The sequence below is a fragment of the Thunnus thynnus genome, chromosome 21 (assembly GCF_963924715.1).
Source record: "Thunnus thynnus chromosome 21, fThuThy2.1, whole genome shotgun sequence".
NCBI classification, from domain to species: Eukaryota; Metazoa; Chordata; class Actinopteri; order Scombriformes; family Scombridae; genus Thunnus; species Thunnus thynnus.
Genome location: NC_089537.1, coordinates 2135433 through 2152959, shown reverse-complemented (window position 1 = coordinate 2152959; position 17527 = coordinate 2135433). Strand labels below are relative to the sequence as shown.

At 41.3% G+C, this 17527-nt stretch overlaps 1 protein-coding gene across 2 annotated transcripts in view; it reads right to left on the bottom strand.

The window, feature by feature from the left end:
- lyrm4 (LYR motif containing 4) overlaps positions 1-17527 on the bottom strand; it is a 41549-nt gene that overhangs the window by 19813 nt on the left and 4209 nt on the right. For both annotated transcript variants that reach the window (XM_067577820.1, XM_067577821.1), the window contains exon 2: positions 8217-8337. In XM_067577820.1, coding sequence (XP_067433921.1) covers positions 8217-8337 — 121 coding nt within the window. The remainder of the gene's footprint in view (positions 1-8216; positions 8338-17527) is intronic.

Genomic DNA, 17527 nt, shown 5'->3' with positions numbered 1-17527 from the left:
AGAGGTGACTGGCCAGGTTCATTATTATAGATATTATATTTATATTTAGACGTCATCACGAGGAGGAAGTAGAGCTAACTTTCAGAGTTCAGAGCAGGTTTCTACGTATCTTTACCTCAAGTTTTGGAGCTTTGACCATGTTTTAAAAGGTGTAATATACGACATTCAGCCCCACTAGATGTTGCACTATAGCACCAGCAACTCAGACCAAAACAAATGTGCACGTTGTTTACTCAATAAAGTTGGAAAAAAAATGAAAGCAGCCCCTGAACAGACAGCTCATGAAACTCAGATCAAACTGTCAAACTAGGCAGAGCTGATCAAATATGGATCAAGATTCTGTTACTGCATCGTCTGTTTCTGCAGAAACATATTTAAGTGGACGGTTCAGCTGTAATTTTGGATTTTTATATAACTCATCCATTTAAAGTTTATTAAGCCTTTACGTTATGCATAATTAAGGGTGTGGACGATTTGATTGACAGGTGGGTGACGTCACAGGCAAGTCGCTACCACAACGACAATGTTGGCTAGGTAACGTAAACCAATGTGTTTTCAGTTCATTAAAGTTAATTGTAACATTTTGTTGCCTAAAAAAGTTTTGTTCAGCTTCTAGTTGAACTCAAAGACCCTCTGAGGAGTCCGATGTTCAGTTTTTCCAGTAAGTAAAATTTTATTTTAATGGTTTTAAGCTTGTTTTTGGCTAGCGAAAATTAGCATTAGTGTCATCACAGTTAACCACAGACTGTAAATGCACTGTGCTAACCAAGCTAACAGCTAGCGTTAGGGTCAGCCCCTTAGGGTCCACCCCTTTTCGTCAAAATACGGTCAATTCTGGCTCCAAAAATCCAAGATGGCGGCGGCAAAAATGCAAACTCAAGGCTTCAAAAGTCAACAATAAACCAATGAATGACATCACGGTGGCTCCGCCCATTATTTTTCTTACTGTCTTGTTTGTGACCCGGTCGCCATGTTAAACACACACACACACACAGAGCGACTTCATTCTCTGCTCAGGACACCATTAACAACAATATATGTTTTCTACCGTATTAACGTTCTAAATCGAGCTGAATGTTGTTTATTACACTGTTAACATCCAACATCATAACGGGATATAAATCACATACAACCAAACATACGTCTCCTTTAACATGCAGCCTTTCAGTAGTGATGCACCTGTAATACACCAGTAGATAAGATTAACCCTGATGATATCCAGTATGTATAAAGATGTCTCCTCCTAACTTACAGCTTTCTACCAGATTCAGATATTGAGTCAGACCTGCATGCACCTCCCCTGCTGCCTCTGTATAATGTTTTATGAGGCAGAGAAAGAGGAGGAGGAGGAGGAGAGGGAGTAAAACCCTGTCTGCTTTTATCCACCTGAACAGCTCCCTCCTCTTTTTAATAGAGTTTATTCTGCAGTATGGAGTCATATACAGTATATGTGTGTGTTAGTGTGTGTTAGTGTGTGTGTGTGTGTGCGTCTAAAGCTGGGTAAAGCTAGCAGCACCCGCGGGGCAGTCAGGTGTAAAAGCAGCAATAAAGGCGTGGGATTTCTGAGGGATGGAGGGAGGAAGGCTGGGGATTTTCACAGATCGAAAGATGGGAGGACGGGAGGGGGGGGGGGGGGGAGGAAAAACAGAGGAGGAGAAAAAAGTGATTCAGAAGTCAAGCGATATGCGAAGAGTATGAAGAGGGGAGGAGAGAGGGGAGAGAGGAAGGGTAAGAGCGAGGTGAAGAGGAGGAGGAGGAGGAGGAGGAGGTGACGCAGGCTTTCATGCAGGGTGTTGCCCTACTTTTCAGTTCAGCTACTGTCTGGTTTCAGGCTTTTCCCAAAAAATCTCTGGTTTTCCCCCCAAACTGAGCTGCAACTGCGTCAGAGATGAAAACTGTAGAAAAACAGAGTAGCAGTGGATCTCCTGCGTCAGTCAACAGGAGTTTTATTGCTCCGTCCACCTCCACGTTGTCTCTTCCTTTCCTTTGTTTGTCTGTAGATTTACTCTGAATATTTAGGACAACAAATATCTATCGCTGCAAAAAACCAAACTTCAGGCAATAAGCTGAGAATAAAGTAGAAACATTTATTCATGTTTCTCCTGGTTGAAGCTACAGGTGATTCCAGTAATGAGCAGACACTGTTAAATATCGCTCTGTGTGTTAAAACTCAAGCTGTTCAACTATAAAACCTTAATTTTTTTTTATTCCATTTACTTGTCCAGGGGAATGTTTTAAGCACCCTGCTGCTGCTCATGAAGTATTTCTCTGATTATTAACAGACAAAACAGTAAAGTGTTCTCATTGGAATGAAAAAGAAAAAGTGAAATTAGCTCCTGAGAGTTAAACTAGACTGTTTTTGGGTCTTTTGGAGCAACATCTCGCAGCCTTTATGTGAACTACAGCGTCAACAGTGAGGATGTTGTTTGCTGCACGTTTGTCTCTATTATTACAGAAAGTTCTACAAGCTTTTATCTGTTCTCCGCTTGATTATTAAAACACACTTAACTCACCGTCTCCAACTGTTACTAAATGCTGCTGCTCGACTTATCGCTGGAACAAAGACTCATGATCACGTCAGACCTGCCTCCCTGCACTGGCTTCATGTTAAATATCATATAGATTATAATTATTGCTCACTTTTAAAGCCTGGTGTGTGTCTTCTCTGACATTAAGATCTTCAGATGGAGCCCTGCTGGTTCCTCCAAGGTCACAGTTAGTGAATAAGGGTCATCAGGCTTTTGCTGCTAGCTCACACTCATTTGCTAGCTTCTTTTAAATCTTAAAGCTTCTCTCTTTGTAACAGCTGCAACCCCCAAGAAAAAAAAACACAAGTTCCAACATATATTGACACATCATCTTTTTGTGGTGATGTGATGTTGGATGTTAAACATGATCAAAGTTCCAAAACTTGAGGTGAACGTACGTAGCGATGCTGCCTGCAAGTCAAAACTCAGGGCTTCAACCTGCTCTGAACGCTTCGTTTGCAAAGTGACCTCTACTTCCTCCTTATGATGACATCAGTTTGTTCACACATGCCCACAAACGTCCATCCATTCTGTAGCCTTAGTTAGTGCTAAGCTGGTTGCTAAGGTGGTTGCTAAGGTGTTTCCATGTGTTGTTCAGCTCCAACATGTACGGATGGATTTGAGAAGTTGACATTTGGAGTAAAGAAGGAGAAAAAGAAGTGAAATCCTGCTACTATAGTTTGTTTACGTAGCCTCCGGAGCCGGAGGAAGCTTCCTGAAAGCTGGCCAATCAGAACAGAGTGGGCTCATCAGGAGGCGGGCCTTAAAGAGACAGGAGCTAAAACGGCCTGTTTCAGACAGAGGCTGAACTGAGGGGCTGCATAAAGGACCAGTAGAAGATAAATAAGGAGTTTTTAACTGGAAATCATGCAAAGATATTCCAGTAGAGCCCCAGAATATAAATATAGAGCTGGAAATGTGTCCTTTAAAGTAATTTCAAATCCTTTTTAATGAAGTATTTAAATCCTGTTGGGGTCAGTGTGAGTTTTCATGTCTGCACTGGAGCAACAGGCAGAGATTCATATTCAAACCAGCAGCCTGCAGCTTCCTGACCCGACAGATAAACCTCACCATCCTCTGAGCAGCTTCATCTAAACAAACCTCTCTGTGTGTTTACTGAACTCGGACATCGGAGTGATTGAGACTGTTTTACCCCCCCGAGAGCCGTAACGGAGGCCAGCTCCCCCCCCTCCACCTACCCCCCCCCCCCCCCCCTGACCTGGCAGGTATAACTCACCACCCGATGTGGCATTTAATCTCAATTGAGCCAAAATGGCCGAAGGCTGTGTGACATTGCGGTGACATTAAGCAGCAGTAATCGGTGAGGAATGGCTCTTCAGAGGCCACACACACACACACACACACACACACACACACACACACACACACACACACACACACACACACACACACACACACACACACACTTACAGGAACAGAAACACTCTCTTTGTAGGACTTGTTAATGTTATAGCTTCACTTTATCATCATGTGTGTGCAGAGAGTAAATCCAGCTGAAGTTGGACACACACTGTGAACAGAGGGAGCTGTTCAATTTATCCGTCATATAAGATTCATCTCCACAATCCTGCTCTCCTCCTCCTCCTCCTCCTCCTCCTCCTCCTCCTCCTCCTCCTCCTCTCTGCTCCTGCTTACACTTGTTTTCATTCATATTTTTTTTACATCTTCCTCCTCTCGTATTCCTCTTCCTTTAACTCTCTTCTATTTTTTGTATATTTTTGACACACACACACACACACACACACACACACACACACACACACACACACACACACACACAGCCTGTTTCTCTCTCATTAAACACAACACGCTGGTTTAGTTTCTCCTCTACAAACAGAGGCGGCACTGCAGCTGCAATCCATCATCTTTACTCTCTAACTAGCTTAAAAAGGCACAAACACAAACACACACACACACACACACACACACGACATAATTAAGGAATAAACTAAACTTTTTAAGCTTACGTGCACAATAAGTGATGCAGGAACACACTAACGCGCCCACATGCAGCACAGACACAAACTCACACACCCACACATGAGATACACATGAATAAAATACACAAACTCATTTACAAAAAACAGCAGATATAAGACAGGATGTGCTTGTTTTTCAGCATTAAAGTTCATTCTTCACCTTTTTTCACAAGCAGGACATTCACATCTGACACCAGTAGAGCTGCAACTAACCGTCATCTTCATTACTGATTCATCTGTTGGTTATTTTCTCCATTAATTGATTAGTTGTTCGGTCCATTAAATGTCAATAACTGTTTCCTAAAGTCCAAGATGACGTCCTCAAATGTCTTGTTTTGTCCACAACTCAAAGATATTCAGTTTACTGTCATAGAGACATTTTTCATTTAGCAGACGCTTTTATCCAAAGCGACGTACATATGACACTGATACAACACAAGCAGGGATCTAGTCTAGTGCTGTTTTGGGCTGATTGAAGACCAGACGCGCTGCAGCGTTCTGGATCATCTGCAGAGGTTTAAGTGTACATGCGGGGAGGCCAGTAAGGAGTTGCAGTAGTGATATAACGAGAGCCTGAACCAGGAGTTGTGCTGCGAGCTCAGACAGGAAGAGTCTGATCTTCCTGATGTTGTTCAGGACAAACCGACACGATTGAGCGACTGAGGCCACGTGAACCTTAAAGGTTAGTTGGTCATCAATCATGACACCCAGATTTGGGGCAGACTTTGTCGGCATGATGATTCGAGCTGGATGCTGATGTTTTGTTGTATGGAAGGACTGGCTGGGATGACGAGGAGCTCATATTCACATTTAAGAAGCTGGAATCAGAGAATTTGGACTTTTTCTTCAAACAAAATTAAGAAAAATACTCACTGAGGTCACGTGATGACACCTGAAAAAGCAGGTGAGAGGAACTTCTTCTGTGTTTATTTGTGGTGGAGAGCTGCTCCTCTAACGTTCTGTGTGAACTTTGACCCGTGAATTCACGCCGTAGACCAACAGAACGACTAAAAATCCTCTCTGACTTGCAGATAGAGCAGCGACGATTACGCAATTATTCAATTAGCAGCCAACTATTAAATTAATCGTCAACTTTGTTAATTAATTCATTGTTTGGAGTCATTCTTTAAGACAAAAAGTCCAAATTCTCTGATTGCAGCTTCTTAAATGTGAATATTTTCTGTTTTTCTTTAGTCTCTATGACAGTAAACAACGTGGAAACAATGATCCACATTAATAAAATAATCTACAGATGAATCCATAATGAGAATAACGGCTGGTTAAACATTAAAACTACAGCCTGCAAACACTGGATCTGTGAGGCTGACACCAGTATTGATTTGGGCTGCAACCAACAACTGTTTTCATTATTAATTCATCTGTTGATTATTTTATTGATTAGCTGTTTGGTTTATTAGATGTCAGGAGCTCGGGGGGGTGACGGTTAAACAAACGTCTTGTTCTGTCCGATAAACTAAACATAAATATATTCAGCTGACGTCACGTACGAGAAGGAAAATCTTCACATCAAACAAGCTGCAAACATGAATATTTGACATTTTTGCTAAAACAAAATGACTTAAATGTTTCATCTCTTATATAAATTGTGCTTCAGCTTTTTATTTTTAATATGGCTGCAAACATATCAAACATTTTTAAAGATATTTTACATATTATTAACTGTGATTTGATGCAAGTTGCTCCATGTAAAGTTCAGCTGACTGTCTGTTATGTAACAGGCTGTATGGATCTGATCACTGGGGAGGAAACCTGAAGCCAGCAGAGCAGCAAACACAAGCTGCTTCATCCAGGAGAAGAGAGGAAGTTTAAATGTGTGTGTGTGTTTGTGTGTTTGTGTGTGTGTGTGTGTGTGTGTGTGTGTGTGTGTGTGTGTGTGTGTGTGTGTGTGTGTGTGTGTGTGATATGGATTTTTCCTGAGGCCTGTAGTATTGCAGCAGGGTTGTAACAAGGTGCATATTTCCTGCTCTGATGCATTTAATCTATGAGTCGGTGTGGGCGGGAAGCAGGAAACAAAACACACTCACAGCTCACTGATGATGTTCACTGATGTCAAAACGGATGTTTCCTGCATGAAGCTGCAGATGTTTACTGTTTGTAGTTGTTGGTAAACAAACAATAATCTGCAAAATGTGCATTAATTTACTTTATCTGATCAGTTTCCCTCCTAATTTATCTTTTTTGTTTTTTATCTACTTTTGGTTTCCTGTTTCATAAACTCAAATTAATCAGGGCGAACTACATCTGAGACACGATGGCGGCTGCAGGACGACTGATGAAGACGAGTAAAACGGTCCAAAAAGAAACAAACTGGAGACTTTATCTCGTATTTATTAGACAACAAGTGTTATGTATCTGTTGTTTGTAGAATACATTTGAGTCATTTAGAATATATTTCAGTTACCTTTGATGTTTTGTATTATTTTAACCTATTTCTCCTTAAAGGAACATTATGGGGAATATAAAACAGACCAAATGGACCACGAGGAACACATGACTGCAGCAGGATGTTCAGCAGATGTCACTACTGATACACAGATCAAGGATAAAGCTGTTATAAGGACCATATTAAGGACCCTACAAGGACCAAGGATAATTCCCTTATTTGCAGCCAACGAGGTTCATGTTTATGTCTTTATTTTACCTTGATGAGCTGTTTTCCAAACGCTGTAACGCTTTTGTTTTTTGCTAACTTTGTCGTTATACTGTGTGTGTATCTATGTTACATCAGATGTATGTGTGTCTCTGTAGTTTGGAGAGAAAGATACTTGTGTTTGAATTACATCTTACATCAGATTCTGTGATCTGTTTATAGGAATTTCAGCCATATTGCTGCTGCAAATGTTTTATCCTACTTTACTGCACGCTTTATTATGACGCTATAATGATTACTCCATCAATCGATTAGATGATCGACAAAAAATTAATCTGATTATTTTGACAACTGAATATCAGTTCAGTTATTTTTTTCAAGTAAAAACTCCTTCCTGTTGCTCAAATATGGCTGTTTGCTGTTTTTCTTTGTCATATATGACAATGAATTAAGACGGCAAACAATTATTTTCATTATTGATTCATCTGTCGATTATTTTCTGGATTAATCGATTAGTCGTTTGGTGTTTTCTAAAGTTCAACATGACGTCTTCAAATGTCTTGTTTTATCTACAACTCAAAGATCTTCAGTTTATTGTCATAAAGACTAAAGAAACCAGAAAATATTCACATTTAAGAAGCTGAAATCAGAGAATTTGGACTTTTTTTCTTTAAAAAATGACTCAAAATGATGAATCCATTATGAAAATAGGTGATTAATATTCTGTCGATTGAGTCCAAACACCACAGAAAGTAGTGAGTGTGTGTGTGTGTGTGTGTGTGTGTTTGAGAGACACAGACACTGACAGTCCTCCGCTGGGATTGGCTGAGGGGCTGCTGATGCATTATGGGAACAAAGTGACCGACAGTGAGGTGATTAGCCCGGAGTTTCCACGGTAATGAGGTACTGTGTGTGTGTGTGTGTGTGTGTGTGTGTGTGTGTGTGTACGACAGGTGGTCAGTCAATAAACAGGTGTTCATCTGCATACTAGTCAGCCTGGTTAACCTGAGGGAGAGTCTGCAGTGTGTGTGTGTGTGTGTGTGTGTGTGTGTGTGTGTGTGTGTGTGTGTGTGTCACCTGTCTCTGTATCAGTGCCAGTGACTGCTGTCCCTCCAACATCAGCCTCTCCACCGTCTTTGGATCCTCTATATTCTTGTTGGCCCTGAAGGCATCACGCACTCGCCGCATTGCATAGGTCCTGCAAAACACACACACACACACACACACACACACACACACACACACACACACACACACACAATGGTTTCATTCAATCCATTTACAGTGAAAAAAAAAAACACAATAAGAGGCAGAAAGAAAAGAGGACAGACGATAATAAAAAGAACAAATATGTGCAGTCGAGACTCGAAACCCTCTGAGGGGTTTATGAAAGCAAACAACCAGCAAACACAATATTTAAACACACAAACCTGAACAACACCAGAGGTGAGACGGCAAAAAAAAAAAAAAAAACAATAAAGGGGGGAAAAAAAAAAAACAGGAAAAAAAAGACAAATTAGAGCAGATGAGATCAAAACAAACCCCATGGCAGCTCTGTAAAACAAACAACAACCGAGCTGGAGAAAATCTGAAACTGAAACGAGTCGTTGGTCTGATCTGCATTTCAGGAAACAAAAAAGCAGAATGAGAGCAGAAGTATTAAAAAGGGACATAATCTGCTTTGTAAATGTCTTATTCATATTCTGTTCTGATGGTCAAAGTTCCAAAACCTGAGGTCAACGTATGTAGAAACGCTGCCTGCAAGTCAAAACTCAGGGCTTCAACCTGCTCTGAACGCTTCGTTTGCGACGTTTTTTTTCTACCTTGCTGACGAGCCGACGTCGCCTCGCCACACATGCTCATAAACGTCCGTCCATGCCGTAGCCTTGGTTGCTAAGGTGGTTGCTAGGGTGGTTGCTAAGGTGGTTGATGTTGTTCACTCTCATATTTCAGATGTGATTCAGCTCCAACATGTACGGATGAATTTGAGGAGTTGATGTTTGGAGTAAAGAAGGAGGAAAAAGTGTTTCTGTAGTTCCAACAGAGTGAGACGTCTTCTCTCTAGAAGATCACATCACGTCTCTCTCAGGAGTCACAGTCTCAGGTTAACCTCCTATTAAAAGCTATTAAATGAATAATTTAAGATGTTCAACTTAATAAATCTGAACCAGGATCTTTAGTGTTTGGATTAAGTAGCTTATGAAAAATGTCAGAAGTCTACACCTGTAGTTTAATACGTGTCAGATACACATTACATCATCATTGCACGTCTGCTGCTGCTGTGTAAATGTTGAAGGATCAGTTCAGACTCAGTATCAGCAGATATCCAACATCAAAGGACTCGGATCGGAGCCAGGAAGATTTGATCGGGACATCCCCAGCCATTTTGAAAATAAAGATTTTTAAAGATTTAAATGGAAAAAGATGCCGACCGGAGCCAATATGGTCAAACTGGGAGCTGAAACTTCCAGCATAATCAGAACAAATTTCTGCACCACAGCAGTCAAATTCTTCTAATATTAATGTAAAGTACAAACAAGAACGGAGCTAAATGCAGCTGAGGAGCTGTGGGTTTAAAGGATCATTCTGCTGATTTTTTTATATTTTTCTTCATGTTTGGATCCAAACTACTAACAAGTATTGTGTGTTTGTATCAAAGCTGATATATCTTATTAAAAACATGTCAGTGAGTCACATCGCTGCACTGGGTCACATGTTCCTTCATCATGAAGAGTTTGGTCACGTTAGTTTGTTTAGAAACGGCTCCAAAGACTAATAACAGCATCACGTTTTCAGTCTCTGGAGAGTAGTTCTGTGTACGACAGACGCTACTGAGCATGTGCAGGAACTAGCTTGATGTGCTTCATATAACAACCTCTTGAGTTTGTACCAGGGATGTATAATAAGAGCTGGATAGGGCGCCGCCGCTCTGCCTTGCAGCCAATTTTTCCCAGTGGCCACTTGCGGTATTGCAGTTCTGTGTAAAGCAGATGCTACTGAGCATGTGCAGAAATGTGGTTGTTTACAGCTTCACTAGCTTGTTGTGCTACATAAAACAACCTCTTTACTTGTAAATTTCTCAGAGAACTCCAGTGCAAACTCCAGAGGTTGTGATATGTAGCACAACAAACTAGTTCCTGCACATGCTCAGTAGCGTCTGCCTTACACAGAACTACTCTCTGGTGACTGAAAACATGATGCTGTTATTAGTCTTTGGAGCCGTTTCTAAACAAACTAACGTGACCAAACTCTTCATAATGAAGGAACATGTGACCCAGTGCAGCGGTGTGACTCACTGACGTGTTTTTAATCAGATATATCAGCTTTGATATAAACACAATACCAATTATAATATTTCAACAATGATAATTAATATTAAGGTTGTTTTATGTCATGTTCCGTTTGCAGTGACGTCAACCAGACCTCCCATCACATCTGTTCTGGTCACACAACCAGACAAACTTCTTGCCAAAGTTACAGCTCTGCACTCTGCAGGCAGAAACCCAAGAGATGAAGCAGCTGAGTTGTTCTGTTGATGGAGTCAGGAGGTCAGCGGGACTCCACGTTACGCTCCTCTGACCGGCGCTAATTTGATTTCCTGCAGCTTCTCACCAGAAAATACAAACAAAAAGAAAAGAGCTGCAGAACAGCCAGAGCAGCCTCGATCAATAAACTGATGCTCACTGAGAGAGAGAGAGAGAGAGAGAGAGAGAGAGAGAGAGAGAGAGAGAGAGGGAGAGAGAGAGAGAGAGAGAGCGAATGAACAGGAAGTAGTGAGTGTGTATGTAGGTTTGTATGATATATTATACTCTAATGATGTGATAAATGCTGTTCTCTGATATTCTTGTTCAAAGCCGGCACAGCTTTGTCTCATCTCTGAAACTTTCTTACCTCTTGATGTTACTTTCATGAGTTGAACAGAATTATCAAAACTACTGATAAACTCATCAGAGCTGCTTTGGTTTACAATTAAACCTCTGCAATAATCAGACAGCCAAATATGAACGAAATCACCATCATTTTATAACTTTTTTAACTCCTCGTTTGTCAGTTTCTCCCTCTAGTAAACAGGTGTGATGACTAAAGCAGCGAACCAAACAAATAAACAGTTTAATACAGAACACAGTGTTTAGTCTGCTGTTATAAATGAGGCCCTGAGAGGCTTGATGCTCAGATGTAGTTAGTTGGTGAACGACTGTAACTGCTAGTTTGTGTTAGTTCATCAAACTAACGGATCGCTACTGGCTAACGTTAACCCAATGTTGAGTTGGCGCTATATTGACCTAAACTGAGACTGCAAGTGGAGCCGAGCCTCAACACAGTTCAACAGTCCAACAAACTACACAGCACAATAAAATACAACCTAATAAAAAGATGAAGACATAAATTAAAGTGGCTATAATCTGACATTTTTCATATTAACACAGTCTGATGTGTCAGTGTGTAATGTGTTTGGCTCGTAGTGATGAACCTACAGAGAATTATCAGTGACTCTGCAGCTCCTCTCGGCTTTACGGAGCTTTATAGTGAGTTTCAGCTCATTGTTTATCTGTCCGGCTGCAACTTTACTGTTCTGGTTCACTCTCAGCGTCTCATAGCGTCGTTTTCAGAGAAAAAGCTGTAAAAAGCCGCTGTACACTACCTGCTCAGCACCAAACAGACACAGTTAGCTGTAGACTAGCTGGTGAACATAGTGGAGCATTTAGCGGCTAAAGAGCCAGATATTTCCCTCAGGAGTTGGTAGAGAGCAAAAAACAGAAGCTAAAAGAGAGTGAATATTGGACTTACATTCACCAGGTGGACAGAAACACGACTCCACATGAATGATAATGTTGGAAATAAACAACTGTTTGCTAACATGTTAGCCACAACTACTCTATAAGCTGATAATATGACAGAAGTCATGTTTAGAGACTATTCTGCTGAAAACAAGTGGACAAAAAACATCATTTCAAGCAGCTTTAACCAGATTGAAACTACAAAGGATCAAGAATAGAACCCTGAGGAACCCCACAAGTAATTATTGACATTATCAATGTGATGATCATGTTGTAACTGCTGGATGTGGAAATAAGCAACTGTTTGCTGACAAGTTCAACATGTCAACTTGAAAGCTGATGATATGTTAGTGTTGTGTTCACTATTTGTTTCTGCTGAGTGGACAAAACATCAGTTAACGCAGGTTTTACAAACAAGCTTGAACGATGTGGACATGAGCATGAAATATTCCTTCATGGATATATTTCTGTAATGTGCAGAGCGGATTTTCTTTTCTTTTCTATAGCAGACACACACAGAACAGCAGCTGGTGTAAAATATGAATGTGGGTGTTAGAAATCTGCCAAACTGGACCTCAATAACCTCAGACAGGACTGGACACACTCATATTTTCTGTCTTTTTGTTTCAGCTGTGGGCCATGTTGACCACAGAGTCGCCGTGGCTACGGTCCAGAATAATAAACTTTTAGATGAGGAGGTAAATCAAAACAGACAAATTGGAAACGCTGAAGTGTTTTCTGGCAGGAGCTGGTGAAGTGAAAATGATTATTGGTTTAATTTTCAGCTCATCTCCCTTGATGGACTCGGGCCTCATTACAGCTGGCAGCTCCTCTGATGTGGGGAAACTACAACATCGACCTTGGGAAGTTACAGCGCTGCCCAGAAAACCCATTCATCTTCTTCTCTGGCTTTGTGTCTGCAGCTCATTTAGGATTTAAGACAGAACCAATAAAAGTGTGATGGATCAGATTTACATGCTGTGGTTAAATACGACCAACGTTACAAGGACAAGATGGAGGAGACGGAGGGAAACTGCAGATGGACGGAAGGAAGGAAGGAAGGAAAAAAGAAGAAAAACAAGGCGAGAAGTGTAAAAAAAACAAAAGAGAGGAAGCTGGGAAGGAAGGAAAAGGGAAAGAGGCAATACATTTATCAGGAAAGAACATAAACAAGGACAAGCAGGAGTGAAAAAAAGAGAGAAAAGGATGAAAGGAAGCAATGAAGGAAGTAAACAAGAGTCGGAAAGAAAAGGATGTGAAATAAGGATGAGTGGAAGGTGGGAAGGAAAGGAGGCAAAAGGGAATGATGTGAACAAGGTGGGAAGAAAAGACGAGAAAAGGAAGGAAGGAAGATGAAGAAGGAGAAATATAAAGCTAAAGCTCAATGGTAAAAGGGAAGGAGAGATGAAAGGAGGTTTAAAGGAAGGGAAAGAAGAAAGACATGGAACAAGAGAGGTCAAGTGGAAGGAGGGAAGAAGCTTTTAGGGTGGATGAGAAGGGAAGGAAGTGAAAATAATGTTAAGGGGAGAGAAAAGAGAACAAGGAAAGAAATAAAACAAGGAGGATGAGTAGAAGGAGAGAAGGAAGGAAGGGAAAAGGAAAGAAAAGAAGGTAGAATGTAAGAGGAAAGGAGGTTTTAAGGATGGTGAAAAGAAAAAAGATCAAAGAAATGAATAAAACAAGGAGAGTGTGTAAAAGGAAGAAAGGAAGGAAAAGGAGAAATGAAAGATGAGAGAAGGAAGAAAAAGATTTCAAGAAGGACGAGGAGGAAAGGAAGCAATGAAGGAAGTGAACAAGAAGGCAATAAACAAGGGAAAGAAAGAAAAGGGAAGGACAGAAGTGAAAACTATGAAGGATGTGAGGAAGTGAGAAAAGAGGTAAAGATGGAGAGTAATGCATAAAAATGGTGAAAAGAAGGAAGTTTTAAGGACGGAAGCAATCAAGGAAGAGGGGAAGGGAAAAAGAAAGGATAAAGAACAAGGGAAGACAAGTGGAAGGAGGGAAGGAAGGAAAGGAAGAAAGCTTTTAGGGTGACTGACGAGGAAAAGGAATAATAAAAAGAACAAAAATAAATAAAATATAGGAGGATGAGTAGGAGGAGGGAAGGGAGACACAAAGGAAAAAAGGTAGAATGTAAGAAGAAAGGAGGAAGAGAAGGGAACGAAAGAAGAGAAATGAAGGTAATAAAAACAAGGGAGGAGGAGCAGAAGGAGGGAAGGAAGGAAAAAAGAGAGAGAGACAGAGGAAAGCAAAGAAATTTTAAGGAAGGACAAGATCATGAGGCTGTGAAGTAAACAAGAGAGGAAAAAAGGAAAAGACAGAAGTGATAAAGGAACAGAAGGGAGTAAACAAGGAAAAAAAAACATGAAAAAGTCCAATGAAACACCAAAGATGTGAGGATGTAAGGACAAAACAGAAATTAGGAGTAAAAAAAAAGGATGGAGGGAGGAGTGAAAGGATCTGTGAAGGACAGATGGAGGAGTGATGTGCAGAGACGCAGTTAGGAAAAGAAAGAGAAAATGAAGGTGAAGAAGGATGATGATTTCTGAGCGATCGCGGCGAGCAGCTGGAGCAGATGAAGCAGCTTCGTCATTCAAATGTCCGGCGCGTTTTTTTTTTCTTCCTCCTTTTTTGTGTTTCCTACCATGTGAGGCCGAAGACGAGGCCTTCAGGCTCCTCCATCAAACTGATTCATACAAACTCCTCGGCTAATGGACTCAGCATAATGAGCCCCGCCGCTAACGAGCAAAACAAAAGACACAGGCAGAAAAAAAAAGAAAAACAAAGAGATTAGACGGAACTGAAACTGATCAACAGGCAGGAAGGAGATGACCGCCAATCACCTGTCGAACAGCTCAGAGTCTCCTCTGTTAAATTTACCTGAAAATGCATCTAATCGTCTTTACAGTCAGAAATAATGTCAGGTGTGGGTTGATGTTTGATTAACAGCAGCTGGAGGGGTGTGTCGGTGTCTGTGTTTGATTGACAGCAGCTAGGGTGTGTGTCGGTGTCTGTGTTTGATTGACAGCAGCTGGAGGGGCGTGTCTGTGTTTGATTGACAGCAGCTGGGGTGTGTCGGTGTCTGTGTTTGATTGACAGCAGCTGTGGTGTGTCGGTGTCTGTGTTTGATTGACAGCAGCTGGAGGGGCGTGTCAGTGTCTGTGTTTGATTGACAGCAGCTGGGGTGTGTGTCGGTGTCTGTGTTTGATTGACAGCAGCTGGGGTGTGTGTCGGTGTCTGTGTTTGATTGACAGCAGCTGGAGGGGCGTGTCAGTGTCTGTGTTTGATTGACAGCAGCTGGAGGGGTGTGTTGGTGTCTGTGTTTGATTGACAGCAGCTGGAGGGGTGTGTTGGTGTCTGTGTTTGATTGACAGCAGCTGGGGAGTGTGTCGGTGTCTGTGTTTGATTGACAGCAGCTGGAGGGGCGTGTCAGTGTCTGTGTTTGATTGACAGCAGCTGGAGGGGTGTGTTGGTGTCTGTGTTTGATTGACAGCAGCTGGGGAGTGTGTCGGTGTCTGTGTTTGATTGACAGCAGTTCAAGGGGCGTGTTGGTTAAACACTAAATTGCCGCAGTACTACTTTAATCACATGTGCTTTACTAAGATGACGAGTCTAAACGTCTCCTACAACTATTATTTAACCCATAAAGCTCATTCCTGTTGACAGACGCTCCTGCGTATGAATAATTTTTAAAAACTTGGGTGTGAATGATTTATGTTGTGTTCACGTCTTGTCACTTAAACTTCAGAGGGAATTGTCTCGTATGATCTTTGATGATGAGAAAGGAAAAGGAGAAGAAGAAGAAGAAGAGAGGAAAGGAGATTTCCACCATCACTTATATATCATATCACTTCAGAAAAGCCTTTGTCACGTCCTGATGAGTTGACATCTTTTCACCACATCGACTACACTTTTTATTTTTAATAGAAAGAGACAGAGAGAAAAAAAAACAGAAAAAAAGAAAGTGACAAAGTGAGAGACAGAATGAGACATGAAAGACAAAAATCAGTGTCTTATTTGTTGTTGTTTTGTTGTTCCTGTGCAGAGAGATGACCTACTTCTGACAGTCTGCTTCCTCCTCCTGCACCGACTTCTTCTTCTTCTCTCCGTCTGTCTGTTTCTGAAACACTCGAGGGTTTGAGCCCTGCAGGGTTTTTTCCCGCTTTTAAAAATACTCAGGTTTTGGGGAAGAGTTAGTTAAGTATGGAAGGCCGTTCCTGACAGGAAAACTAAAAAAATCTAAACTTGTACAGGATACAAATAAAGTTTTAGTCATGACATCACTTCCTGTTTAGCCTAGTTGGATTTTGTTGGGCCGACTGTTGAATAGCGACAAACTGGAGCTCCGCAAATGTAAATGAAGTCCACTGTATTTCATAAATTGTTAACGTTGACGACTTTTGATTAACGGACGGGTTCACGTCTGTCTTAAAACAAGTCAGACGAACGCCGCCTGTTAGTCAGTGATTATCAGTACGCCACCTGCTGGTCTGGAGACGTCCTGCAGTTTCACTTTCTGCCTGAATCGTCTCCACACAGTGAAAAACCTTGTGTGTGGTTTATTTTTTTATCTTTAATATATTCTCAGCAGCTCTTTAATATTTGGGCCTCGGTTCAGCTCCTTTTATCTGTCTGTAGTTTTGTTCCCAAACAAATCCTCCCTTCAGAGTTCATGTTTCTACTCGCCTCTCCTGCTTGCAGAACTGTTGTCTAAGAATTATTCCTTTTCCTGGAGCTTAAATAACAAGTTATATATCTTCATAAAAGGCCCAAACTCTTTCTATCCGTTTATATTAGATTTGTGATTATGTTCAGTCTCTGATCTAATTTTCCTGCAGAGAATCATGAATGTTTCATCTCACGTCGTTGTTTTTACATTTTATTTCCGTGTTTTTTTTTTTAATCTTTTGTTCTCTCTGACTGACAGAGCTCTCCACATTCAGCCAAAAACTCCTCTCCTCCACCACCACGTCTCCTCCCAGGAAGCGCTGCGAGCGTCAGCATCAGCTGTTATTGGAGTCAGAGAGGGAGAGAAAACAAAACGCAGCCTGCAGCAACGTCTGGCGTATTCAGGTCATCCACAACAATCCCACAGACGCGGCGGCGGTGCGCTGCTTTCACCACCATCAGGAGCTGATGAAGGGAAGCCCCCCCCCCCCCAAAAAAACTGCATTAAAACGCTCGCTGCTGCTGTTATTCTGTGACACATGTAGAAGTGTTGTTGTTGGGAGTTTTTATCTGCAGCAGGTTTTATCTGCTGAGGTCATGATGACGACTTCAGGCCTGTCTGGAGACTCAGAGACGGATTAAGAACCTAATTTAAGCCAATATAACCTGATTTAAGCAATTCAGGTGCAATGCATGCTGGTACGTGTCTAATTATAGTTTAGTTGAGCTGAAAATCAAACTGGTTTTTGTATTTAACATTTTTCTGGTTTCTTTTCTTACTTTTTGTGATGATTTTAATGAAGGTTGCAGCTCTAACAGGTGTTAGAGTTCATCGTCATTAAAGGGGACATATTATAGTTTCCTGTTATGATGTCAGATGTTAAACATGCTCGTATGTAGAAATGCTGCCTGCAAGTCAAAAGTCAGGGCTGAATTATATTA